This window comes from Watersipora subatra, chromosome 8, assembly GCF_963576615.1.
Source record: "Watersipora subatra chromosome 8, tzWatSuba1.1, whole genome shotgun sequence".
NCBI classification, from domain to species: Eukaryota; Metazoa; Bryozoa; class Gymnolaemata; order Cheilostomatida; family Watersiporidae; genus Watersipora; species Watersipora subatra.
The window spans coordinates 28,088,153-28,115,421 of NC_088715.1; the positions used below are offsets into that span (position 1 = coordinate 28,088,153).

The window sequence follows — 27,269 nt, forward strand, 5'->3', positions numbered from 1 at the left end:
ATGTTTCAGAGTATTTTATTTAATAATAATACTAGCTGTGCTACCGGGCTTTGTCCCGGTACTACAAATCAGCTTATAAACAATGATCTAACAAAAGTTCCCTCCCATTTGCTATTAGCCTGGCACATTGCCAATGGATAATTTGAGCAAGCTTACTAATAAGAGTTACCCCTCTCCGTGACATTACGCCATGACTTGGCATCGTGACCGAAAGCAGTAGCCTATTTGCGCCCATATATCGACGTATATCGCCTGGCTAATCTAACAAACTCTGCAGCTTAGTTAGTAAGGTGTCAGACTGGTGAACGGGAGGTTCCGAGATTAAATCTCTTGCTCTACGGTTTCTTTATTTCAAGACTTTAATAGCTATAGATGGACATTACCAACGATGAATGACAAACTTTAAGAAATGCCTATAAATCTATATAATATATATCTCAAAGTATGTGTGTACGCATTCCGGCCATAACTAATATTCGAACAGCTGAGCTGAACAAGACTCAAAAGTACAGACTCAAAGTCATGGCTTACCTCATTGGAAGCCTAATCTTATTAGCTTAGTGGAGTTTTCCATTGGCAATATGCCAGTCTACTAGCTTGAAAGGTACAGTCGTTTGACAAAGTTTTAAAACCTTTACAGTTGTTTTTATTTTTCTCTTAATTTATTTCAACTACACGACGCACTTCTCTCATGATATGTACTTTGAAAGTTAGAATGGCAAATGTTGTTATATGTTAAATACAAATCAATTTTCTGTCCAAAGACATGAGAATCAAACTTGGATTTTCCGTTTTGCAGCCGGGCACACTACCAACTGTGCCATTTGACCACTTTGCCGATGAGAGGAATGATTGTGCATATAGTTATTTCACCTGATGATCTCTCACAGAGCGTGTGATTGCCAACATACTAGCTTTGACCAAAGCACTTAAAATAATTCATGTATTTCAATGAATGGCGGTCGGCAAAGATACATGTCTCCAGCTTATTTCTGCCAGAACAGAATTAAGCATAAAAAATCTAAAAACACTTTCAATTGTGCCTTGTGCTCATTGCAGTAGTAACAAATAGGTGTCTTTGAGATGATTCCAAAGCCAAGAGCTTTGCTGAATGACCTGTTCAACGATGCAACTCTTTTTTCTGATGTTAAAAGGAGTTAGATGACGGATAACACTTAAATTAATATTATGGCATACTTCTAACAGGTAACCAGATGCAGTTATTGAAAGGTCTAAACCAGAATCATGTAGCCTAATAATGTGAACTTGAGCTGTGTTTTTTTTCAAATTCAGAAAAAGCAAACGTATGGCTCATTAATTATCCCAGAATGATCATTGGCAGTGCAAGGAAAAAACGGTTAGTTTCAGGTGAACATCCCCAGCTTGCTGACGACACCGCATAGACAGAGATGAAAATGAATCAATAAGAACAGTTGTGACATTCTATTCGAAATCGAGATGAACTATGGTCTTGTTGTCAACTAACGTAAACTATATACAGAGCAGTAACTCGCCGCAATTGATGTACTAGATAGACCGATGTCCCATTCTATACAGTAGACCTTGACAAAAGAGATTACATAGATTATCCCATCGATAGCATGTCATCTTAAGCTCTTGACTTCAAGTATTGAGAGTGAAATTCAGACTCGTCCCATCAATCTTATCTACGCAATAGAGTTGTCTGACTGGCTAACAGTGTTTATCTCAGTGTTACTAGCGACTGGCAGTGCGGGCTGTGGAGTACCACCCCTGTAATTACCACCATTTGAATAATGAGACTGTATAGCAGCTCCCATTCCAAACAACTGTCCGCAGTACTTGGCGTCATCAATATGGTCCTCAAAATACATCTACAAAATGACCACAAACACTTACTTACATATAATATATTTACATATACTTACAATCACCTCTACATATAACCATGAGACAGAAGTACTTTCTGAAACAGTTCGTTTGATATTTTTTGAAACAAAAATAAAACAAACTGATAAAGTGATTGAGTAGAAATAGTTGCTGTAACGTAAGAAGGTTTCGTCAGACAAAGCAGATATTGGAACACACTAACTTTGTCAACGTTTGGTTGCATTATTTGATTTCAACTTTATTCTAAATTTTTATTATTTGATTTTCATAGCTTGCTTTCCATTTTCATGGCATTGTTGTGCAATCATTTTATTTACCCACGAAAGTGAAAACTGATTTGATGACAGCAGGTAAAAATTTTCGAAACACCTAAAATAGTTTTTAACAATGATGAAGACAACTATTTTCTCACAAGAATTCTCAAATGATGCAGGAAAAAACAACTCCGAAAACCTGCATGGATGAAGCGGATTTATACATTTATACATTCATACATTTATACTGAGGAATATTCATACGGTCATTTGCTGTAGCTGATACCAAATATGATAATACTAAAAAAATAATATTATGATAATAAATAATATAATAAAATACTAAATACTTTCCACTTAGTCGAGACAATTTGATAACTTTTAAGATCATCCCCAAGTCTGATGGTCAATAGCTAAAAATCCTTCATCATTGATCTTTAGTAACGTAGTTATAGAAGAAACGGGAGAGCAGTGTCGGAATATTGATGCAGCATTTAGACATGTGAGAGAGACAAACTAACTTACGTTACGCATCTTGAAAAAGGCGAGCCCGGTGAGCCTGGCATCACTTCCTGCTTGATGTTGAGGTCCAACCCGTATTAGCTACAAGAAATAGTGGTCACATTTAGAATCACAGGCCATGAACAGAGGCTGCAGCTATTATGACACACACTGAGGCTATTCGCACAAGACAATATGAAGAGAAATGAAAAAAGCTGGAAAAAATTCTAGACGTAGAAAATGAATATCCATTAAGTTCCCTGTCATTAGACAGATACAGTATAATTAGAGTTACCATTTAAAATGCACCACCAGTGGTGATGTCGACCTATTCTCGCAATGAGCCTGCTTTATCCAGGTCTTAACAAAAGGCAAGTAGCTGTTGAGTGGCACAAGAAATGCCACCAACTAAAAGGGTGATGGACCAGAGACGCAGAACACCCGCTGAACGATTTGTTGGTGCGACACTAAATATGGGAGATAGCTATTTGTTCACTAACAATATTATACAGTTTGTAACTCTCTTGATACCAAAGAAGACAAGTACGCGTAAAGTCTCCTGCATATCTGTTGATACAACCCTGGCTAATAATACAAAAACATTGAAACCAAATGGTGGTCTCATTTTCGAGGTGAGCTCAGTAAAATGATACCTGCCTTAAGTACCTCTATGTAAACAATGGCATATTATATGTACATGTAGACAGAGTCAAATTATTGCTTGGTATCATAATCGCTGAACGATTTGATGAAAAGCGTTTGTCTATCAGTGTGCAGAAAATTCATTCAGCATTACGTAGTGCCACTCAGTTATTCTCCTCCATCCTCACACTTCAAATACTTTTTCCCTGACCGCCATAACGTCAACAAATCGACATGAAATTAATTTTCCTGGAAGTCATGAGAGCCAGGATACCTCCTGATTGACCATATTAAGACTACTGCTGGCCATACAAGGAAAATTTAAAGTCCTACTAGCTTTCGCATTACTAGTAGCAGAAGCAAAGAAGTAGCAAAGATAAGTCAAGACAGACCGATTCCCTTGTCTGTTGCAGTGCTTGATCAACAGATTAAAGATGAACTTTAACAGATTTTTTATTCATTTCATCAGAACGATAGATATTTTTTTATCATATCCGATTGTTCATGACGTTTGAGGTGATCCGATTGCAAAAATGTTGTAAAATTAAAAATGGACAAAAAACTTGATCACTGTTAAAACGCTCAGATTCAAAGGAAAGTGCGATTCAATGTCCTTTGTTGCAAAGAGCCCGTTAGAATAAAGACGCGTAACGCTGCAACTTAAAGGCAGTAGCCGATATCAACTATAGCAATGATCGCAACTAGTGACGTCATAATCACACTTTTGCTTGATTGGAGCGTTTTAAAATGCTAAAAAAGATCTACATGCAAAATGATGTCACTGGTTGCTCTCATTGCGACAGATGAAATCGGCTATTACGTTCAAGTTGCAGCGTTACGCGTCTCTATTCTAATGGGCTCTTTGCAACTATAGACATCATAATCGCACATTTGCTTGATCTGAGCGTTTAAATTGCGATCAAGCATTACCAATTTTAATCTTGAATCATCCTGGCAGCCAGATCACCTCAAACATCAGAAACAATCGCAGATGATAAAAAAATATCGATACTTTCTGATAAAATCTACTAAAATCTACTACCGACTACCATGGTCTACCACAGACCATTGACACACAAACCAGGATTTCCAGTATCTCCCTCCAAGCCCTTTGATGCTCCAGTAGTCGGATTTGACTAGGACCACAAGCCATAACACACATTTTACAAGCTTTCATGGTTGACCGGCAATGGGTTAGTCATTATCAAAAATAGAATATAACTCCTAAACACTTTTTCAAATGTTATTTTCATCAGCACTACACAAAAAAACCCTCACAGTACAATACGCGTTCAAAGAAATGTTTATAAATACTCCTTCCTTCTCCCAAGTTTTTTATGACATGTATTCGCAGGTAGCTGTACACAAAATATCTAAAGTTTCACAATTAATATTTCCGCAGTCTACAAGTCCCAATAGCACCTGCTGTGTATGCTTTTGGTCGTCAACACAGATGAACTAAAATGAGCTGATGATGTGAGCTAATCCATTCAGGGATACTAGACAGACTGTTGAAAGTTGAATTTGACAGGCTGAGAGTTGAATTTGACAGGCAGAGTGTTGAATTTGACAGGCCGAGTGTTGAATTTGACAGGCCGAGCGTTGAATTTGACAGGCCGAGTGTTGAATTTGACAGGCCGAGTGTTGAATTTGATAGGCCGAGTGTCGAATTTGACAGGCCGAGTGTCGAATTTTACAGGCCGGGTGTCGAATTTTACAGGCCGAGTGTCGAATTTTACAGGCCGAGTGTCGAATTTTACAGGTCGAGTGTCGAATGTTACAGGCTGAGTGTCGAATTTTACAGGCCGAGTGTCGAATTTTACAGGCCGAGAGTTGAATTTTACAGGCCGAGAGATGAATTTTACAGGCTGAGAGATGAATTTTACAGGCTGAGAGTTGAATTTTACAGGCTGAGAGTTGAATTTTACAGGCTGAGAGTTGAATTTTACAGGCTGAGAGTTGAATTTTACAGGCTGAGTGTTGAATTTTACAGGCTGAGAGTTGAATTTTACAAGGTGAGAGTTGAATTTTAGCAGCTCCAAGTGGGATTACACAGGTTTCTTGTATTTAACTTGCATTCTAGTAATATTGATAATTTGACAGCATGACTGCATTCACAAGTGACAGTTCATGACTAACTGTTTGCCTCTGAAGAACAGAGTGGTGTGAGAGAAAGGTGAGAGATGTGAAAGAGGACAAGTAACTTAGTCTTGACTTTCCTGGAAATGACCTAAGTATGACCAAACACAGGCTTTGCATGCAGAGATTGCTTGCTATAGCTTTTTTGTTTATTTGCTTTCAACAACCGTGAAGGTATATTTATGGTATTGTTAGTGAGTTGGCATTTTGGTAATGGGAAGGATGAATTTACACAAATGGATTATAGTTTTTATCATTTGCGATTGTTTTTGACATTCGAACCGATATGATCGCAAGAATTTTTTCAAGATTAAAATCAATGAACCTTGATTGCGATTAAAACGCTCATAATTTTAAGTTGAAAAAAATCCAAGCCGTCAAAACGCAATAAGGCAGGACAACGCCTAATGACAGAATGGAGACAAGGGAGATATGAGTCTAGCTGATCTTCGCCTTAGACAGACACCTGTTAAGGTATAAACACACTAGGCGGTATTTAGAGCGATATCGCGCTTCGTGGCGCTAATCTGCGCTGGAATTCACTCAGCGCGCTTATGCAGAGCGATAACGTTAGACTTTCTCTACACAACTTTATCGCTAGCGAGATGCATTTCGATTGGTTGGCTTTTACCAGAATGCAATTTTATGGCGGGTAATCATTTCTTATCGCTGTTCACCAACGCACAGCAGCGACAATTTGCTATTTTGTTACAATTGAAACATCTTCAGAACAAACACTGGATTGTTCATAAATTTAATAATAGCACTCCCAGTCCTGTACACCATAACAAAAAATTACAAAAATCCGATTTGAAAACCAACATTTGGAGTCAATCGTTGCGCAGGTTGACCATCTTGAGAACAAATATTTTAAAAAATCACTACAAAATAAAATATGTATAAAAATAGTAAAAAATATTACAGTTAGAAATACCATAATCGTTTTTTCTTATGTCTTCTTGTAGTGTAGGCAGTGTACAATCCGTGAAAGTGAGATAGGTTTAATAACAAATGCGTAAGTTGTTTACGTTGTCGCCTAGACGGCGCCATATTGACTAACCTAGACTTATTAACAACTCCGAAGAAACTAATGATACGAAATTTTATTGGCAGTTTGTGGGCGTGCCAATTATATCGCTTGCTAGTGAATCGCTCAAGTGTGTTTATGCACACATCAGCGATATCTCCGCCTTCCTCATGACGCTCGCGATAAAATCGCCTAGTGTGTTTATACCTTAAGAGATAAAACGGAAAGCGTTTAGAAAAACTATGAAATAAACATATCCTGTGTGTACCTCAAGCTGGTCGGAGACCTCCTGCAAGCCTCCGTGCAGGTTTTTACAGCTTTTCATAAGATACTTGACGTCATAGATGTTGGGAAAAAATATCTTGTTGAGCTCAAAAAACTCGGGTTCCGTTTCAGGTAGCAGACTGTTGGTTAGCAGCTTTAGTAGGTATCCAAAGTCGTAGCCGCTACCAAGAAATAATAAACATGATTAGATTAACAAACAGAGCTACAAATAGCAGCTACTAGCTATTACTGACACTTACTAACAACTACTACTAGCTATTACTGACACTATTACTAACAACTACTACTAGCAATTACTGACACTATTACTAACAACTACTACTAGCTATTACTGACACTATTACTAACAACTACTACTAGCTATTACTGACACTATTACTAACAACTACTACTAGCAATTACTAACGCTACTACTAATAACTACTACTAGCAATTACTAATGCTACTGCTAACCACTACTGCTAGCTATTACCAAAGCTATTACTAACACTATTACTAACAACTACTACTAGCTATTACTAACCCTGCTACTAACAACAACTAATTGCTACTACTAACATTAATACCAATGACAATAATGAACTAATTTCTAGTTCAAAAGACACTAGGAGCCATCAGCTGACAAATGCTTGTCTTTGTGTTTCATTAACTTGCCCTATCTCCCATATGACTGCTGCTAAACATTTAAAAATCAGGAGTTCAAATTCTGTACGATAAGAATATTTTTGCTAGCCTCCAACTGCGATTTTTGACAGATGTATGAACATGGACAGCTCTTGTAGTAATATATTCCATGACTAAATTACCATTCACCATCATATAATTTTTGTCTCCCTCATGATGTCTCACAAAATACCTCCAAGCGCTCAGGCAAAAGGGGAAGGATAATAAAACTACAGCTATTTTTTTTGTATACATTAGCTTTCATCTAAAGCTAATCCCAGGAAATGCTTTACATTGTAATGGATGTTGGCGTGTAATGCTCCTGTTTGTTACCCATTTGTGATAGAAGAATAGTTTACTTGTAGCTAAGTTCAATATGACAAAAATAAATACCGGTGAAGGATTAACAAACCGCTGCCACTCATGTACAACTGAATATCACAACAAATAACTTAGAGCACATAATATATGCTGATCGCCAACATTACATAATATGTAGTGTTGGTGATCATCAGATGTATTTGAGTGGGAGATGATAAATGCTTATATGATGTCCATAATTGTTTTATTGGAGTTGCTATTTCTTGTATGACATAAAAGGCTAATTAAACCAAAAATTATTTCCCAACTCGCAGGTAAATAGAATGCGTGCCAGACTTTTGCATACTGTACTTTTTACTTTAGCTACAGTTTTAATATATTAAAAAAATTACAAAGTTTAGAGCACATGTTTTCATTGACACCAAAGATGGTGGCCTTGTTGATCGTAGGGTGCAGACCTAATTTTAGAAATACGTACGAAAACAGAATACAAAAATGAACAAGTAAACTAATGCAGAATACAAGAAGATAATCAATAACCTCACCATATTGTAACCAAATGATGGCCTACAATAAACCAAATGGCTCAAAGCTAAAGCAATGTTACTATCAAACATTGAGTCTGCACGACTTTTTATGACTACGCGACCCCGGCGACCTCTTAAGGTCCAAACACACTAGGCGATTTTGTCACGAGCGTCATGAGGAGGGTGGCGATATCGATGGCGTGTGCCTAAACACACTTGAGCATTTCACTAGCAAACGATATAATGGGCACGCTCACAAACAGCCAATAAAATTCCGCATCAATAGTTTCTTCGGAGTTGTTAATAATTTTAGGTAAGTCAATATGGCGCGTTTGTTATTAAACCTATCTTACTTTCATGGATTGTACACTGCCTACACTACAAGAAGACATAAGAAATAACGATTATTGTAATTTTAGCTGTAACATTTCACGATTTATACATATTTTTTATTTTGTAGTTTTTTATATTTAATATATAATATTTACCATTCTCAAGATGGTCAACCTGCGCAACGATTGACTCCAAATGTTGGTTTTCTACTCAGAATTTTTGTTTGTTATGGTGTACAGGACTGGAAGTACTTTTATTAAATTTATGAGCAATTCAGTGTTCGTTTTGAAGATGTTTCAATCGAAACAAAATAGCAAACTGTCGCTGCTCTGCATGAGCGAGTCCTAGTGCAGATTAGTGCCACGCAGCGCGATATCGCTCTAAATATCGCCTAGTGTTTTTTCACCTCTAACCGTCAGATTGGTCTCCATAAAACGCAAAACCTGACAACCCAGTAAAGATGAGTTAGTTGAGATCACAGGGTTTGTTTCCTAATATTCCACTGCAGACTCACTTTCACGCAATCTTTTTGAATATTGATAGGCTTTGGTAAGATAAATATGTTGGCAAGGTAAGACTACTGCAGTAAACCTACTAGGGGTACTAAGGGTAAGACAACTACAGTAAACCAATATTGAGTGATCAACTAATGTGATAAGGCAATAACTCCAATTCACTGATGCCGCGACCAATTCGGAGGTGAGCAAAGTACAAAAAGGGTGCAACTTTTGATTCACATCTTTTAAAAGATGAACTTATACAAATTTCAAATAGATTTTATTAAAATGTTACGTGTCTATAATTTGCGATTACTTTTTGATGTTTGAGGAGATCTGATTGCCAAAATGTTTCAAGATTAAAATCGAGAAAACTTGATCCTGATTAAACCACTCCTATCAAGCTGGGTGCGATTATGACGACCAACAGTATACAAATGCTGTAACATGAACGCAATAGCCGATATCAACTATCCCAACGATAACAACTAGCGACATCATTTTGCACGTGAAAACAATCGCGAATAATAAAAAAATACCGATACTTTGTAATAAAATCTACAACGAATTTGTGCACGTTAACGTTTAAAATCTTCTGATCAACGTGAACAGGAAGTGTGTCATCTAAGCTATGTCTTACCTGTGAAAGGAGATGAAACGTACATCACTGTTCAGAACGATACCGGATGTAGTGAGGAGCTCGGCAAATTCATGCATTTCAATGCCTTCCTCCTTGTGTCGTGCGAACTGGATTCCGGAGTTGTTTAAGAGATCAATGGAATCGCAGGCGTAAGTGTCCTCTCTAAATAAAGGAGATAAGGCTACACAGTCTTGATACAGATGAATGACGCAGTATCCATTATTTTAAACTCACCAATTTTGCCAACAGAGGAAAACATAATTAATTTAATTAGATTTTAAATAGATTTAATGAATAGTGTATTTTATAAATTAAAACCGATTGAAAAAAGACTGCCAGACTAATGATCTCACAAACAAGACACGCGCTTCTTCTGTAACTGGGTGTGTCCAACTATTCCTAAATATGTTTTTAAACAATAATATGAACCACAAAAATTATTTATTTTGAAAAATTGGATACAAGCATAACTTACTTTTTATTACCCTAGGACACTTATGTATTCACCTCATCTAACTTTCGCGGATTCATCCTCTTATGCAAATTTCATGAGCGAAACTAAACTATCATAACGAACGAGCGAAAATAAATTATTTTCGAGCGGAATTAAATAGCTTGTTCATTGATAGTCCAAGAAACAAATGGCAGCAAGCGATCAAATTGTATTATCGATCTCGCTCACATCATTATACCTGCGGTCATTATACCTGTGGTTTACAATTACAAACTAGTACCAAATTGAAAATTTTTTCTTACTGGTGAACCGAACCTGAGGAATCTAAATATGTTTGTTCCACTGCATTTTTTTTCACATCACTATATTTTTGCACTCGTCAGAGCTGCGAAATTAAGTTGCAGCGAAATTTTACTCTGTATGCTACTCACGAAACTAAATACTAGCGAAATATAAGTGTCCTAGGGTATACATGATATTATAATGGTCAGCAGAAATTATCTCCCCTTTTCTTCAACAATTATCACCCCTTAATTACTGGAAGCTAATTTTCATGAAACTGTGGCTAAACTCTAACAAAGAATACACTACATAAGCCTTCATGAATTACTTTGTAAGATAACATAGAACTTGTTGTAATACATCTTAAATGTGACCTGGCCAACTATAATATCCGTCTGCAGTCATTACTATAATGAGGGTCGCATGAATCCATCGCCATGGTTGAAGGTTGAAAAACGATTGCATGATGCGGGATTCAAACATCTTCAAACACCGCTAACCAGTGATGTAGTGCTACCCTAACTAAGTTATAGTTAGAAAGTTGGTGTTTTTTATGTATAACTATAGTTAGAATTAAAAAAATTTAGACTCTGCCAATTCTCAAGGTATATTATAGCTCTATTTCATTGATTCAAATACACTAATGTCATTATAGTCAACATTCAATGGCCATTCAATATAAAAGCAGCTTACAGTACAATTAATACAGTGATGTAATGTTCATGTAAAATGACAAGATTGTGATCCTAATTGGTTCTCTACAGCAAAGGCTGAGATCAGATTACAGCAAACTAATGGCAGTCAGCATATAGCATTCAGCATCAGATATATAGCAAACAGGCCATTTACTCAAAACATTGTTGCATTTTTTTAGAAGGGTACTAATGGATAGCAGGAGAAACAGTCAAAAAAATAATTAGGAGTTAAGTATGGGCATTTAGTATTTGGCAGGAAGTATGGGTCACATGATCAGATTACGACTAGATGATTAGACCAGGCTGAAACGAAACTGTAAAGTAGCGAGTATCTATACTTCCAGTAACAGCGATTTCCAGTAACAGCCAAAGTGTTTGTCATAAACTAGTGCTACGAAATGATTTATATAGAGCATTTTATTTCACGTGATAATATCACGTGTCAAAACTATAACCGCAATGTTTGAGAACGCCATCGAAATAAAAAGATTTCAAATTACGGCGTTGTCGTGATGGCCGCGACCAACTGTTAGTTTTTGAGCTTTTTAGAGCTTGTAATCACATTTCCACATATTTTGCACCTACATCACAGCAGAGTAAGACATGGTGAATCTTTTGACACCAAATAACTGTAATGTGAATTTTGTTGCAAGTAAACCTTAGTCTGTTAATAGTGACGATAATCATGAAAATCAACTAAATGCTGCAGTAGATACACAATAGAAAAATGATGAATGAACAAAAATTCACATTCTCATTTCTTATTCTAAACGAACTGCAATCGCGGATGTCGCATATAGACTATATGCGTTCGTTATATAGACTATATAGCCGTTCGTTGAACAGAGGATCTTCGGAGCATATCCGTGGGGATCGAGTTAAAATTTGAAGCACAATAGTCAAAATCTGCTCTTCTGTTTTGAAAAATCACAGCGAGGGGTTGTGGGCAAATGCCTTTACCACACAATGTTTGCTTGATTTTCCTGAGAAACCAGAGCTAGTCTGTAAATTATTTACTATCGTGAGAAGCGTTTCCCATCTCGTAGCCAAAACAATCGTTATACGTAACGGCGGTAAGGGTGCACAACTCCGGCATATGAACATTTCGAATGAACAAGTCGATTTTATACGTCACAGTTTTCGGGATTTTCGAAGGGTTTTCCTCTGATTCTTTATTAGGTAGACCTGTGTTTGGCTGGCTATATCTCAGCTTCTAGTGGGTGAATCTTCGTGATTCTTTTTTTAGAGCATCAGTCAACACCTCAAGATAACTAATAAAGCATAATAATATTATGCTTTCTCTATTCTTTAACTAGGATTTTTTCACATGTTCTAGATTGCTATGTCTATGCTGCAAAGAATCAAATAAAAAAATGTTGTACATGTCTAAAAAAAATTATAACGTAAATATATATTTACTATAGAATAAAAGCGGTGTCCGTCTTTTCGACTGCTGGTTCGAAGGCAGAGTTAGTGGTTACCATAAAAATTGCTTCCAACTCTTTCCATTAGGTTTGGTAATACTTCCAATGACTGTCGTTAAGTATTTGTGGACAATTGTGCAGCTACATGTTCTCTCTGCTTTATCGGCACACCTGACAATCTCTTACAGCACACTGTGACAGCACACTGTGACAGTACTAGTATATATAACCGAGATACATCTATCTTTTCATCATTTTCTCTCTCAAGTGTGGCACGAAAGAAAGCGCTATTTTTAAGGCTAGCTATGAGATTCTCGGTATTCGTATTGAATTTGGGAGCTTGCACCAACTTCACACTGAACATCATTTGGAATTTCTTATGTAATAAAAAGCAAACACTTAACATAAGTGTTCTACGCAGAGTGGAATTTAAGTAATAGGAAATTTATGTTTTAGAAACGTCCAATTTATCTCTCTGTTGTCAATGACAGTCACTACTGCTTGTGGTAAGTCTGCCAAACTACATGCTCCACAAAAAAAACAATTTTTATACAATCATTCGTATTGACTGTGTCATTACCAAATCATCTTTTATTGTAATCGTAGCAAAACAGACCTAATTTAGCCATTACTTTCTAGTTATTTCACATTTACATCTAATCCCTTTTATAGTTGTTTTTTTATAAATATATTTGACATGCACAAAACATTTTCCTCGTGTTAAATATGTTATACGTTAAATACAAATAAATTTTCTGTCCAAAGGCTTTTTTATTACCCGAGCAACACCAGGCATTCAACAAGTTTTCACACAATATGAAACTGTCAACACCTCTTTTTAAGCCTTTTTACTTCAACAGAATCTTTGCTATAAGACCCATGGCTGTCCGAGTGTTAGGAAAAAGCACTTTTCCTTACACTCGGACAGACAACTCCTAACACTGTACACAACTCCTAACACTCCTAGGATCATTAAGAAAAAATATTGCTTCAAATGGGAATAGAACTCGGATATTTGAATTTCAAACCAAAAGTACTATCAATCGACCACCTTATTCATGTCAGAACAATTGTGCACATATTTACTACACATGATGATCTATTACAGCGTCCGAGATGGCCAGCGTACTAGTGACTACTAATAGGCAACGTCACATTCGCGATATTCATGCGGCTACCAACAGATGAAGAGGACAGGATAATGAATAGGATACAAATTGAGTCAGTGATTTTGATGTAGTTCAGACTTACGCTAAGTTGAACCTGAAGTTAAACTGCCAGGTACTGATGCCGCTGGCTGGCAGGTTTCCATTCTCATCGAGAAATGTGAAGCCGAGCTGTATAATCTTCAACTGGTCGACATTAACTCTAACCAGCTGATACTGATAGTCGGATTGTGATTTGAACTCTCCGATGGGTCGTGCTACCACACCAGGGAATTCTGTGTCCTGCAATGACAAGTTGCCAGCACCTGTATACAATACTCTTCAAGAATATGAGCTACAAAGGACATAATATTTAATCATTAATAAGTTAATCAGAAAGTATCCGAATTTTTCTATCATTTGTGATTGTTTTGAATGTTTGAGGTGATCTGACTGCCAAGATGTCTAAAGATAACAACCAAAAAAATTTGATTGCGGTAAAACGCTCAGAAGAAAAGTACGTGCAAAATGACGTCACTAGTTGTTATCGTTGCTATAACTTAAAAATAAAAACAATACACATGGTGAGCAATTCTTAAACACACGAGGTTGAGTCATGCGTTATTGTGTCATGGATCTCCTGACCTTGACACACCATACGTGTGACCCCTACTGCAACAGGTGTTACTTCGACATTTATTAACACCAAGTAAAATTTATCACAACTTTACCCTTACTAAAGGCTTTTGGCCATAAGCAATAGTTGAAAACGTGATCTCTGCAATCAAGTAACAATGTTATACGAGACATTCAACGTACATGTGAAATACCTTCTAGAGATACGACACACACGATACAAAATAAACAGAGGGCTTACCATTGCTATGTACGGGTACTTGTTAACAAGCCTTCGAATGACCTTGAACTCTTGTTCGAGGTTTCCTTTCCACACATCGCGAATGCCTGCAATACAACAGATTCTATAGAGAGAATCTTAGAGATATAAATGCCAGACATGAGTCAGAATAATGAAGAAACTAAGCGTAGGTTAAAGAGCCGTCAACTACAAACACCAGTTGTTGTATTTCCTAGCATTAAATCCAAGCAACTTTCAACCACCACTCCTATATGCTTTAGCTCTAGGGCTACATAATTGATTGTCACACAACAGTTGAAGCTTACACAAATCATAAATAGAGTGACAGTGAATGTTCTAGACACTTACTGACGTAAGCATACGGATTTCTTCTAAACATTGCAGATGATAATTCACAGATTGGCACTAAAACGCATTTATCATAAAACTGATGATTCCGTTATATCCCAGGCTTGTCATTTTTCGGCTTTTATTATGAAGCCAAACACTTATGGGATTATGAGCTACTCAGTGTCTAATGAGTTACTGTATATGTGTACAATTGGAGATATGTGAACAGATGATGAACAAGTGAGCAATGATATTGCTAGGCGACGTTTCATAACCAGGAAAACTATTGAATGGCAGATATTTTTGTGGTAAGAGTTAATATACTAGATCATTGAGATGTGAGTGTAACCAAGTACAATTATGCATCTACTCGAGAATTTTCTAAAATAATAGGTCAAAATATAGGAAGCATTTAACTCCACTTGTGAGACAATGAACAATGTCAGATACGTTTCATTCAAAGTTGCATTACATTCATATGGTTTATTATGATGTATTTTCTATTGATGCAGATGTTGAATCATTTAGTAATATTATATTATGTGCCACACAATTTTAAAATGTGCCAGTTTACTCTGTATTAGGAGTTGTTATCCTTTGGGTGGCAAATGGATTTAATAATATCAGCTTGGTTCCATTTTGGAAGGATGATTAGTGGTTGTTATATATACTGTTGAAGAAAATGGTACAAATTTAACACACATGTTCAGCTATTGTGGTTATAAATACTTGTTAATGCAGTTTGGTACACAACCTCTTTGGCTAGGCAGTTGTCATCTGAAGGGTAGATGTCTTTCTGTCTTCTGTTACAATTCCCAGAATTTGTGTTGTTACTACTCTTTTTAGTGCAGCTATATTATGTCTATCTACTGCTTGCTTCATCTTGGGTATGCATGAAGAGCCAAGTTTAACGTTTTCTTGTTAAATATCTTATAGAGTGGGTGAGTTGAGAAAGACAATTCAGGATGGTTGGGAAAACCTTTTCTCTACTTTTGCATTTTCATTTGCACTGTATGGTGAATGAAACCAGGTGATGTTTCACTTGTGTTTTCTTTTAGGATTTGTCGGTCATTCGTATTTTAGTTAATGGCTAAATCTGCTTCTGGTTAAGGCTTCCTGATATTGTGGGGCAGCTAGGTTGACCTCTCCTTAATTAGATGATAGGGTACTCACACAGCTTTTAATGTTTTTGACAGATTTTTGATTATGGTAACAGGGTGGCTTTTTTCATCATGGACATACACCAGTGTTCGTTGGTTTGGTGTAGGGCCTATATGAGCTGTTAAGATTTAAAATTACATTTAAAATGTTGACTACCTTGTTGTTGGTTCTGATTGGCTTTCACGAGCCTACCCCTTTAAAGGATTTGCACATTTTTATGGTTTTCACGTTTTGTGTAGAGTTGTTAGACATGAGACCAAGATGTTACACAGATCAACATTGAATTCATTTTGAAGGTTGTTATTCAATAGTTGCAGCAAATATATATGCACCAATGAGTGTGCAAGTTTCAGCTGAAACATTATTTGTTCGTTTAGTTTGTTAGCTAAAACGGACTTCCTAGCATGTGTTATTTCCTTTTGCTAATCAGTGTTGTTTGTGTACTGCGATGCAAAGGTCTAGAACATCAGAGAAGTTTCTCAATTATTGCATAGTAAAATGTGCACATAACAAAGGCTATGCATGTCAGCTATATATGTACGTAAAACAAAGTTCACTAAAATGGATGTTCTGTTTAAAGGTCATGATCATCAGGTCCCAGAATGAGACTGAATTATTACACTATGCATGCCATGACTGAATAGGTAAATGTCCAAATGCGTTCAATGAAATGTTAAGGTTTTTTTGTTTGGATAATAAAAGTAGTGTCATTGTTCCCTCTAGTGTTAAACGTTCACTATAGGGTGAAAATTGAGATTTTTGTGAATCCACAGGTTGCATGTTTTTGACGCTGTTAGAAAATGATACACACAACTTTAATATCACTAATAATCTTTAATATCTTATTTTTAATGTGTTTTTCCATGTTCATTTGTTATTTATGATAGCTATGCTTGAAGTATAGCTATCATAAAAATGAATCAATCATGAATCAAAATATCATGAAAATGTTAGCTTGATTTTCATGATAGCTATGCTATTTTTGGTTGTTGAAGCTTGTCTTAAGTTTTGTTTCTCTCCAAAGACCAACATAGGTTTTATTAGACTGGGCTGCTTCTTTTAGAATTACAGTTTGGTTCACTATGCTTTTTTCGAAACGATCATATCCAAGAGCGCATTTTACTTTTCTGCAAATGCAGAAATAGTTTGTACCTTTATATAAGGTTTAAAGTTTGGCATGAATGCATACATATACATAAAAAAGGGTTCACTCTGAGGTGCCTTCAGACATGAAGAATAATATCATACTGACACAAATTTTAGCATAGCTATGAAATGGACACTACGACCAACTAACTACATTTTATATTTTTTGGCCATCTTTCCTTTAAAGTGCAGGTAAAATGATAATTGCAAATACAGCGCTCAATAAAAGTTCCAAGCATGCGGAGCATGCTTGGAACTTTTATTTTGTGCCATTATGTAAGTGTGCCTCCATTTTTTATGTATAATTGTAAAGTTGAGAGTTACGTAAGTACCATTATCTACCTACATTTACAACTTTTTGGAAACCTTGCCTCTGAAATACAGATAAAAAGACGATTGAAAATTGAATGCTTAGCAAAATTTCACCATACTTCGCATGCCTGGAACATGCTGAAATATACATGAACTAAAATGACAATCATGTAACTAACCGTATTGAAGGTTCTGATCGGCAGCTGATTGGCCAATACTTTGAACCATTATGGCTTTTCTTTTTTCAACATCCAAGGTGTCTGTTTGGCTAACATATAATTCACCAAGTCCTTATCAAACAGCCTCATTCACCAATTCACTATCAAATCAAAAGAAACATAAGGTTAATGAAATTGAATCCTAATTATTAATTATACATTTTTGTTTTATTCAAAAGGAATTTAACACATAAACAAGACATGGTCTCCAACTGTTAAAATAGAATCAGCCTGCTAAATAATTCTGAAGTGCCTGCTTCTCTATCATACAAAAATACAATACTTTATACGCAGTTGCGCAAACAATATTATGAGATATTTGAGATCTCTGACACAGGAAATCGCTTTTAAAATGTTGGACACCTAAAAAATCTTACAACATTAGAACATACATCAGGTTGTAGGTCTCAACCTACAGCCATAGATATACTTATCTATAGTAACCAAAAGCAAGTGCAAAAGCATATAAAACGAGAACTCTACACTAAAAACCTAAAAGATAATTAGTCAAGTACAGAATAATAGAAATATTAGGAATAAAGTAAATTTTTAGCAAAGTACTACAAATCTGTTTCGTGCACTCTTCAGGTGCGGTTTGATTAAAATGAAAAGTTGCATTGAAATGCTAGAAATGTGACCGAGAAAATAACTCGTAGGGTGTCTGCAATTAGAAGACAACTAATTCCTTTCATTCAATGTGCTCAAGTAAGATTTGCATATTATGAAGTATTTTCCTAATAAACATAGTTTGCATTATTTTGTTTGTATATGGTTGTACTTGGGCAAATATTTTCCATGTTATATTGTATGCTGAGTTGCTATCCTTCAATTTCCAAATGTGCTTGCTCAGTTCTGTGTGGTGCTGTTTCTTTTTTGTGGTTAAATGAGGCTCTATTATTGCTATATCTTATTGGTTTTAAATTCTGTTGCGCAGTGTTACATAGGTTGCTATGTGATTGCCTGTTTGTTTATTCACTGTTGCCTGGTATATTGTAAAGGCCTGGCCCCGGTAGCTGAGCCAGTTTTAGTACACTAACAGGTGGACGCAGCCTGAGCTTTGTGCGCCCCCTTCATCTGGGCGTGCCTGACACGCCCGACAGTCAAGCCAGTCCGTGACAAATACCCAGTAGTCAGGCCAACTCCGAAACAATGTATCCTGCCATCTGTGTCTCTATAATTGGCTAGTCTAGGTCTCCTAGCAGTTCGCTCTAGGGCCTGATCTCTTATGCTATCGCATACCCAATCAGGTCTAGTTATAGCGTAGACAAATCCCTAGCCCTCCTTAGATCCACCCTGGCAGTTTTGCCTGATGTCAGATCGAAGCCTGCTTTCTGCAACCTTTAAGCCACCCAGGCAGGCGTCAATGCAATCAGTCCTTGTGAGTAGAGTTGATTCTGTTTATTACTTATAATCTTGAATATATACATACAATGACATGAAGTTATATCAAGCGCGCCAGTGCAACTCGTGCACTGGCTTATATAGCGGCATTACTCCGCCCACTATTCTACTTATGCCCATTAAAAGAATTTTTAAGGATATTACATAAGGGTACACGGGTTACATAAGCGTATGCATGCATAAAAAGGATATATAAGGACTACATAACGCAGGCAAGTTTGGGCAGGCTATCCTGCTATTCTATGAGAGTCCATAATTGATACAATACATATATGCTGTAAATAATGAGTGTACAATCTCAGTCCTCCACAATATAACTTTCTTAGCTTGGTATTTTTTTTCCAAAAGGCAATGATTCTTTTGTGTGCAGTTGCAGATTTTTTCATTGTCTTCTCTTTGTTGTGCAATAGTTTCTGTAGCTGCTTTTTGTTGCGTGCATTAATAATTGTCTTCATGTTTGGCATTACTGAGTAGCTTAGTTTTAAGGTTTCTCTGTTAAATATTGTGAGGAGCAAGTGTCTTTTGGGAAGCTTGTCGTAACTAGGTTAGAGAACTTTGGCCTGTGCTGTTTGCAATGTTGGCGCTGAATGGGGTATGTACTATGTGATCTTTTTTTGTCTATTGTTTTTTTTTGGATTTTTCATATTGTAGTTTTCTGTGGTGTCTACTCTTGTTGAGTGCTTCTTGGTATAGTTGCACTGCTGTTACATTGTTGTTTATTTGATGAGTGCGTTTAAACGTTTGTTGATATTGCGTGGTAGGTTTTCAATATGGAAGGTGGATGACTTTGCTTATGCACATATAGTAATGGATTACCTAGCTTTTAGAAAGGTTTGAAGTTGTCATCTTGTAGATTTAAAGTTACATCAAAAAGGTTTATTGATTGTTTGTTTTTGCCAATAGTCATTTTCAAGTTGTTTTTATCAAAGATGTCGCATACTAGCTTCTTTGTTTCTCTATAGCTTGTGACGTTCCTTTGCAAATTGCAAGTCCGTTGTCTCTGTATAATCAAACACCGCAAGTAAATCTTTTGAGTATTCAAGTCAGTAACTTGAGTCCTTACTAATTCACAAGTCTAAGCTTCGTCATAGTTACTAAGTCATATCAAACTATTTGTTGGAGTCTTTCTTTGACCAAGCTGTGTCGTTGAGAAATACAAGCGATTTTTTGCATTTAGTATGATTGTCTTTTCTTTTTGGTGATTTCTGTTATATTGCCTGCAAAATCTTTTTAATAGCGTGTCTGTTATTGAAGGGAAAAGTTTACAAATGTCAAAAGTAATAAATGCTTGCTGTTGTTTTTCTTTAAACCAATTCAATACATCACCAATGCTCCGCCATAATTTTAAATTGGTTTTTCTTGATATTTGTGAGTAGGGTTTTGCCAGTTTTTTCGGATTGATTAATCTGCATGTGGGGTGGTTTGTGAAGTTATCTGGTCTTTTAATAAACATTATGAATGGCTGATTCTTTGCTAGTGTTTCAATTTTTTCTCAAGTCCTAATTTGTGCGCTATTTTTTTGAATTTTGATGTAATTTGGCTAGCTAATGTTTTGTTAGTTTCTTGTATGTTTTAGTCTCATTATTTTGCAAAATTTTGTCGTATTCATTATTTTCAAACCTGCAGAAATTGGTTGTTTTGCCAGCTTTGATAAGTATTTTTTTGCAAGCAATAAATATCAATTGGCAGACATATTTTTTGCTTCTCAATGCATATTTATTAATACATCTTTGACAAGTTGGAGGTAAGTTAGCAGATTTATTGCATCGCAAAGGGTTAATGTCGATCCACAGGAAAAAGTGTACAAAATATAGGCGGCATTCGCATCGCCCGTAAAAGGGCTAAATTTATCTTTCCAAAATTCAGCCTGTATTTGAACACTGCCTCAGTATGTATGTATATATTTTATATGCAGTATGTATATAAAATACAAACAAACAAATACAAACCAATAATTTAATGCTTAGTAAACAGTAAAAGTAAAATGTCAACTAAAGTATTCCACTAGCCAAAATTACAGCAATGAAAACAACCTCATTAAATCAATGTTGAATAAACATTAGGCTCTGCTGATATGGTGCTATACAATATAATAACACAACATTCATGATATGCGGATGTGAGGCCTGACACTGATGTCCATAGACTTTTAACATAGATTTACAATAAATTTTCAACATTTGTAATTGGAACTTTTTATAAAGTTGAAAAATGTTACCAACAAAATTTTAGGTTTGCAGTAAATTAGGTACGAATAGTTTACCCTTGTCAAAGCAGAATCCAGTGAGACGATATAGTTGTTGATGGTATAAACCAATTAAAACGCCTCGCGGACCACAGGTTCCCCACCCCTGGTGTAAACCAATTTGCTCGCTAGGCTATTCATACCTGACAAATGTCAGCCGACTGACATCTATTTTTCCTTGGACATGTAAAGCATGGTTGATACAGTGCTGAAGTAAAACTGGGTACACTTCACTTTGAAACAATGAAAAATTTAGCACTTATTAGCAGTTGAAGACACTTGAGCATATTGATAAAAATAATTTAATAATCATGGAATTGAGTTGTTAGATATAGACTTGACGATCAACGGCTAACAGGTGGTGTGCTTGAGAGCGTTTGAGTTCAACTTATTTTTGGTTATCCTATTTTTCAAACTCATTCGAGCTTTATCTTAACCCTTTGACCGGGTATAAGCCCCCCCCAAAAACAACCGAAACTCGTGTAATTTATTTTTGGAAAATTCAAGAAATTTTGTATTTTATGAATATACATAGCTCGAACTGAAATGTATTTACATATGTACTTAAAATTTACATAACATCTATTTAATAATGTACTGCTACCACAAAAATACAACAAAGTACAATTGTCTATGTGTGGAATGCTTGAAAGCACTCCTTGCGGCAGAGTCCAACGCCACAGCTTTTACACCATGTAGTTATGCGTGTTCCTTTGTAGCCGCTAACCCTGCTCTTGCTACAAACAGCACAGACTTTACGTTTCTTATCTGGAATTGTCTCACAAAAATGTCTAGCTGTAAATCTTGACTGCATGTCACCCAAGCTTGGTCTACCAACATGCTGTCGACTTTCTTGGTAACCACCGAGCAGGCCTTCAATTACCTCTACAATAAAGTTATAATGCCCCATTGGCTTTGTGATGTTGGGATTTAGCTTATACATAATATATGCATTTGTCATTGTTCTGTCCAGGAGATGGAAAAATATTTTTTTCCAGCATTTCATGGTTCTTCGCTCAGCAGCATAAGCATCGGCCATTTGATCAGCTACGTCAACACCACCCATCCCACCATTGTATTCCACCACCACAGTTGGTAATGTTTTGACTTGACCGTTCCAAAGCGTCTTCTCGCATGTCTTTGCAGAAGCGTGTGTAGACAGCATGCGTACTTGCTTCCTGTCTACCCAAGACAATGCCATGATCTGGCCATTTCTCATTACATTCATTTCCCCTTTGGTTGTCAGCTTAGCATTGATGCCGTCAGGCAGACCTGGGCGACCTTTGCGTACTGTGCCAGTCACATATATTTGCCTTTTGAGCATTTCTTCACAGAGAACACGACTAGTGTAATAGTTATCTACTACCAAATGATGATGTTTGCCACTGTGATTTTCTAAAAGCTTATTGCAGACATCGAACGGCTGCCCTTTGTCGGATACTTGGAGTGCTGATGTATGATAAACGGTATTAAGCACATACCCGGTCTTTGAGTCGGCAAGATTGTATTCCTTCGGGCCCCACTGGTGGTGTTTCTTTATGCGGATGTAGTTGACTAGACAGTGACGGCCTTTGAAACCTACGATTGTTTCATCTATGGATAATACTTTGAAGAGATCGTAACCTTGTTGCCACCTAGCTGTCAAATGTTCCAGAACTTTCCTGTACTTGTATTGAGGATCATAACTTGCACTCGAGCGTGGAGGCTCATTATAACTGTCAGAAACATGTAGAAATCTGAGCATGAGGTTGAATGTGTCCTGCTTCATGGTCTCTCAGAATACTGGGTGGTTTTGGCTGTGATGTTTTGCATCAAAGTAAGCATTATTATTTGGAGCTTTCCACAATCCCTTGTTCAAACTCAGTCCAATAAATGCCCTTAGTCGCTGTACTGTTGCATTCTCCCATAAATTCAGCTTAGACCGTGCCTGCAGTACTCCCATCTTTGCATAAGTGTACTCATAGTACTTATTAGTTTCTGCTGCTATGAAGTCCCACAAACTACTTCCACCTTGATTGACAGGAAGGAAAAAATAATCAAAATATTCCACCGGTAAAGTATCAGCAGGTGGTGTGAAGTTTGGCCCGGTGTGAGCAGAGAAATCGTGGAGTGATGGAGGCTTGTCATTATCTAAGTCAGTAATTGTTTTCCATTGGCTTAAAGTCGATGTGGTTGCAGTTACTTCATCTTCTAGTCTCTCAATATTATAATCCTGTGTATTAGTGCTAGTAGCACGGTTATTCCTTGATATAGAGCTGCTGCTACCACACAATGTACTTCTATTTACAACGGCTTGAGTGGATATAATATCGGCATCGTCTGAGCTGCCGTAACCATCACTTTTCTCTGTATATTCAAAGTCTTCAGAGTTAACATCACTTCCATCGTTTGAATCCTTATCATATTGCTCTGACAAAAGATTGCTAACGATCGCAGGATCAAATAAATTTTTACTTTTTCGTTTGGAACGCCGTGCCGCGATTTGACTGGAATTTCCAACTTCCATTTTTTCGAAAGCGTCACGAATTCGTATTTCTTTAGCTTATAGCACAAAACGACGCCTCTCAGATAATCGTTTCAAATAAAATATTCTTAGATAAATATCTTGCCGATAATATTTAAGAATTGCTAGCGTTCATATCCTTTATTTAACATTACTAGGCGACTGCTTTATAAACGTCTACCGAAATAGACATAAATGTCGTTTCCCCACGCAACCGATAAACGACATTCCGGTCGTTTCCCCTGTCAAAGGGTTAATAATTTATGTTCAACTAATTGTGACAATTTTCAAACATTGATTGAAAAGATAATGGTAGATAGTGTAGTCGTATCAAACATAACACAATAAAACGCCTGATGTTCAAACATTGACTAAAAAGATAATGGTAGATAGTGTAATCATATCAAACATAACACAATAAAACACCTGCTCAAGCGTGCTGTTGATATTAGCTACTGGGTGTCATTCCGCGATACGATTTCAAAAACTTGAGGTTTAGTACTGATTCCAAGCTATCTATTGCCAGTAGTGTAGAGAACTCTAGTTCATATGTAGATAGATGAAGACGGAAAACAAACACTTTTGTTGATTATTCAAGCGGTTAGTATATGTTCAGTTATACACGTTACGTACCGTTTACTTAAGTATTGCTTCAAACGTTTATAGTAATATGCTGCCTATTTCTTCACTGATACAAATTTTTCCAGCAAAATTAGGCAAGTTCTCAAGTTTTGGAAATCATTTCCCTGTATAAAACGTAGTAAGATCAACAGGCCTTTTACTGTTGAGCATGCATTTTACCGCGTTATGTCCGGTATCATTATGCGATCTACCATTATCTTTTCGATCAATTTTTGAACATAGTAACAAATAGTACACCGTAAATAGACAAGATAAAACACAAATAAGTTTGAGAATGCATTTCGCGATTGTCCAGCAGAACTTAAACTACCTCAAGCAAACCATTTGTTAGCCGTTAAATCTATATACAATTCATTTTCACGTTGATTAAATTACAATTCACTCAAACTAAACACTTGAAAATGAACGAACTAGTGAAAAAAATTCTGAATGCCATATGCACATGAACTGTACAAGTAACTTATATCTAAACATATTCGCATGCAATATCAAAAGGGTGGTAACAAAGTACGAACTACGAACAAAAGGGTACTAGTAGTAATATGGATAAACTTGGCCAATTGATAGAGCATTTACTACAGATTACAATTAAACAAACCATAATACCCAAGCGAAGTATACAAGTAAACAACTAGAAGAAAAATGCAGAGTCAAATCAATGCGAAAAACTAATCCGAACTCCTTGAAATCATACGGAAAACAGAAAGACTGAACGGCTCGCTCAATAAAACTCTCGCTATTATTAATTTTCTATCACAAAGAGCTTCACAATGACGTTTAAAATATCGTAATTCGGTAACAGCAGCTCGAGGTAACAGGCGCATAGGTTCAAAAATAAATATACATATGCATAACTAAATACAGTATAATATAACATGTAACTTACAAATTTTTGTAAGCTAGACCATCATTAAATTTTGTGGGTAAATAATGTTTTAGTGCCGTCTATAGAAAAAATTCAGAACTCAAGAAATGTAGGTTATGCTGAACTAGTCGGTGATAGTACGTATATAGTACGGTATAAAAGCGCACGAAGGCGATTAGTTATCTTCAGCATAGTTATCTTCCCTTCAGCATTTGCCGCCTTTCACAGTTGCGACCTCGACTCGATATTTCCGGTGTATGCAGTTGCAGACGTGATTTTGAGTTAAATGAACGTGTTTTACGCTAGCTATGAATCTATTACACAACAACCATAAATAGTTTTAGTATAAATGGTAAATATTTTGCAAGAAAGTTGACTTGAAGCGTGTACATGCTACTTACGAAGATTATGTATTGATAGCTTTCATCGTTTTACAAACTGCAATATACCGCAACAGGCAGTATCATCAATGATATACAGCCCCCATCAATGATTTGGGCTGTATATCGTTGGTATCATACATTAGCGGTTTGTCAGAATCTAAACAGAGGTTTAAGAGCTACGACTGTTAGGTTATTGCACTCATATGTGTGATAGGTGTTTATTTATAATTCACTTTTTCGTACCGTTTTGAGTTGGCTATGTTGTGTTCGAGTTAATATGAGTCCCTAGACCACCCGTAGGTAGAAGTGGAGACCATCAGACTCGTACAAGTATTAGCTAAAATATTCGCATATCTCTGATTGTTTTTAGTATGAAGCTGTTGAAATACGCATTTCGGTTAGATGAGATAGCTCTTGGCTGGCCTGACATTTTGTGCGAGTAACATGACGCTCATCATTAAAACACTCTACAATAAAATCATTTATTTCGTGGAAAGAGGGGTTTTTAGACTGCATTAATTCATGAGAAGATTTGACCCTCTGAATTTTTCTATGATTCTGTAATTAATCAAGTTCCAACAAGTCCTTCTCTTGGGTAACACTCAGTGTCTGAAGTGGAGAGAGATTCTTGGTGGTACTCTCTGTCATGCCAGGAGGGTTGTGTCCAGGGCCAACGGCCCTGCTCGCCACTCACAGGGTGAGTCTGAGAAGGGCGCTGCACCCTCTCAGTAGAAGTGGGTCCGGGGGTGCTCCCCCTGAAATTTCTTTTAGCATGAATGCCCCTAAATTATGCTGTTTTCCATAACTTAAAACCCTGTGTTGTGTTCAGTAAGAAATTAGAAGTGGGCTTAGCTGCACAACCTGTGTGCACTATTACTATGGAGACTCCAGGTTGTGATGTGAGTGAGTCAAAAAGCCCTATGGACAGTCTACACAGACCCCAGACACAAGACAGTCCCATCTCCAAGCCACCATGAATATTATTATGTGATAAGCTCAGTCACTCACTATTTTTTAAAATACAGACTCTAAATTCATGACAGTCACTAATTCTTACTCACCTTTAAAGAAATTAACTATTGGCCCATGCTGTTTCATTATGAATGGAAAGAAACAAAGAAACTAGTATAATAAGCAAGAATTTATTCAAAACTACCATCCAAAACACAAGAGAAGAATCTAAGCAATGATTAATCTTAAGCTATTCGAGGGTTTCAGAGGGCGGCCGACACAGGGTCATGTTAATTGTGTCGGTTGATAGAAAACTGATCGGTTCTCACGTTTTTAACAAAACAATCTAGTTGATCTGCTATAATAGCAAAAAAACTGACTGAAGAATATAAAGATCAGTAGCGGGATTTTCTCGTCTCGACAATGCGCACTGTTTTCGGTGTAATGAACTCGAGCTAATATAAGTTCGGATCGAAAAGGAAAAAAACGTATTGTGAATATTTCACTTCATTCCGGTTTTACCGCATTTAGGTAATA

The 27,269-nt window shown here is 36.6% G+C and overlaps 2 protein-coding genes across 2 annotated transcripts; both read right to left on the minus strand.

Moving 5' to 3' along the window:
* Positions 1-969: 969 nt before the first annotated feature.
* LOC137402211 (CCR4-NOT transcription complex subunit 7-like) lies at positions 970-25,195 on the minus strand. Its single transcript, XM_068088710.1, has 8 exons — positions 25,132-25,195; positions 17,704-17,843; positions 14,576-14,661; positions 13,805-14,001; positions 9,699-9,860; positions 6,701-6,878; positions 2,649-2,726; positions 970-1,853 (listed from the first exon to the last, which is right to left on the minus strand). The coding sequence occupies exons 2-8, from the start codon at positions 17,750-17,752 to the stop codon at positions 1,668-1,670; spliced, it is 936 nt and encodes a 311-aa protein (XP_067944811.1). The 5' UTR covers positions 17,753-17,843; positions 25,132-25,195; the 3' UTR covers positions 970-1,667.
* On the minus strand, positions 22,020-23,156 carry LOC137402414 (piggyBac transposable element-derived protein 4-like). Its single transcript, XM_068088912.1, has one exon. It carries the CDS (start codon positions 23,154-23,156, stop codon positions 22,020-22,022), a length of 1,137 nt encoding a protein of 378 aa, XP_067945013.1.
* Positions 25,196-27,269: the final 2,074 nt, after the last annotated feature.

What these genes read in the sequence shown, in the direction of transcription:
- LOC137402414 (XM_068088912.1), bottom strand. Translation starts at nt 23,156, where the DNA reads ATGAAGCAGGACACATTCAACCTCATGCTCAGATTTCTACATGTTTCT.
- LOC137402211 (XM_068088710.1), bottom strand. Translation starts at nt 17,752, where the DNA reads ATGGTTCAAAGTATTGGCCAATCAGCTGCCGATCAGAACCTTCAATAC. An exon ending in CGTTTCATCTCCTTTCACAG is followed by an intron (nt 6,879 to 9,698) that starts GTAAGACATAGC and finishes ATTTCTTGGTAG; the next exon opens with CGGCTACGACTTTGGATACC. An exon ending in CCTTTTTCAAGATGCGTAAC is followed by an intron (nt 1,854 to 2,648) that starts GTAAGTTAGTTT and finishes GTCATTTTGTAG; the next exon opens with ATGTATTTTGAGGACCATAT.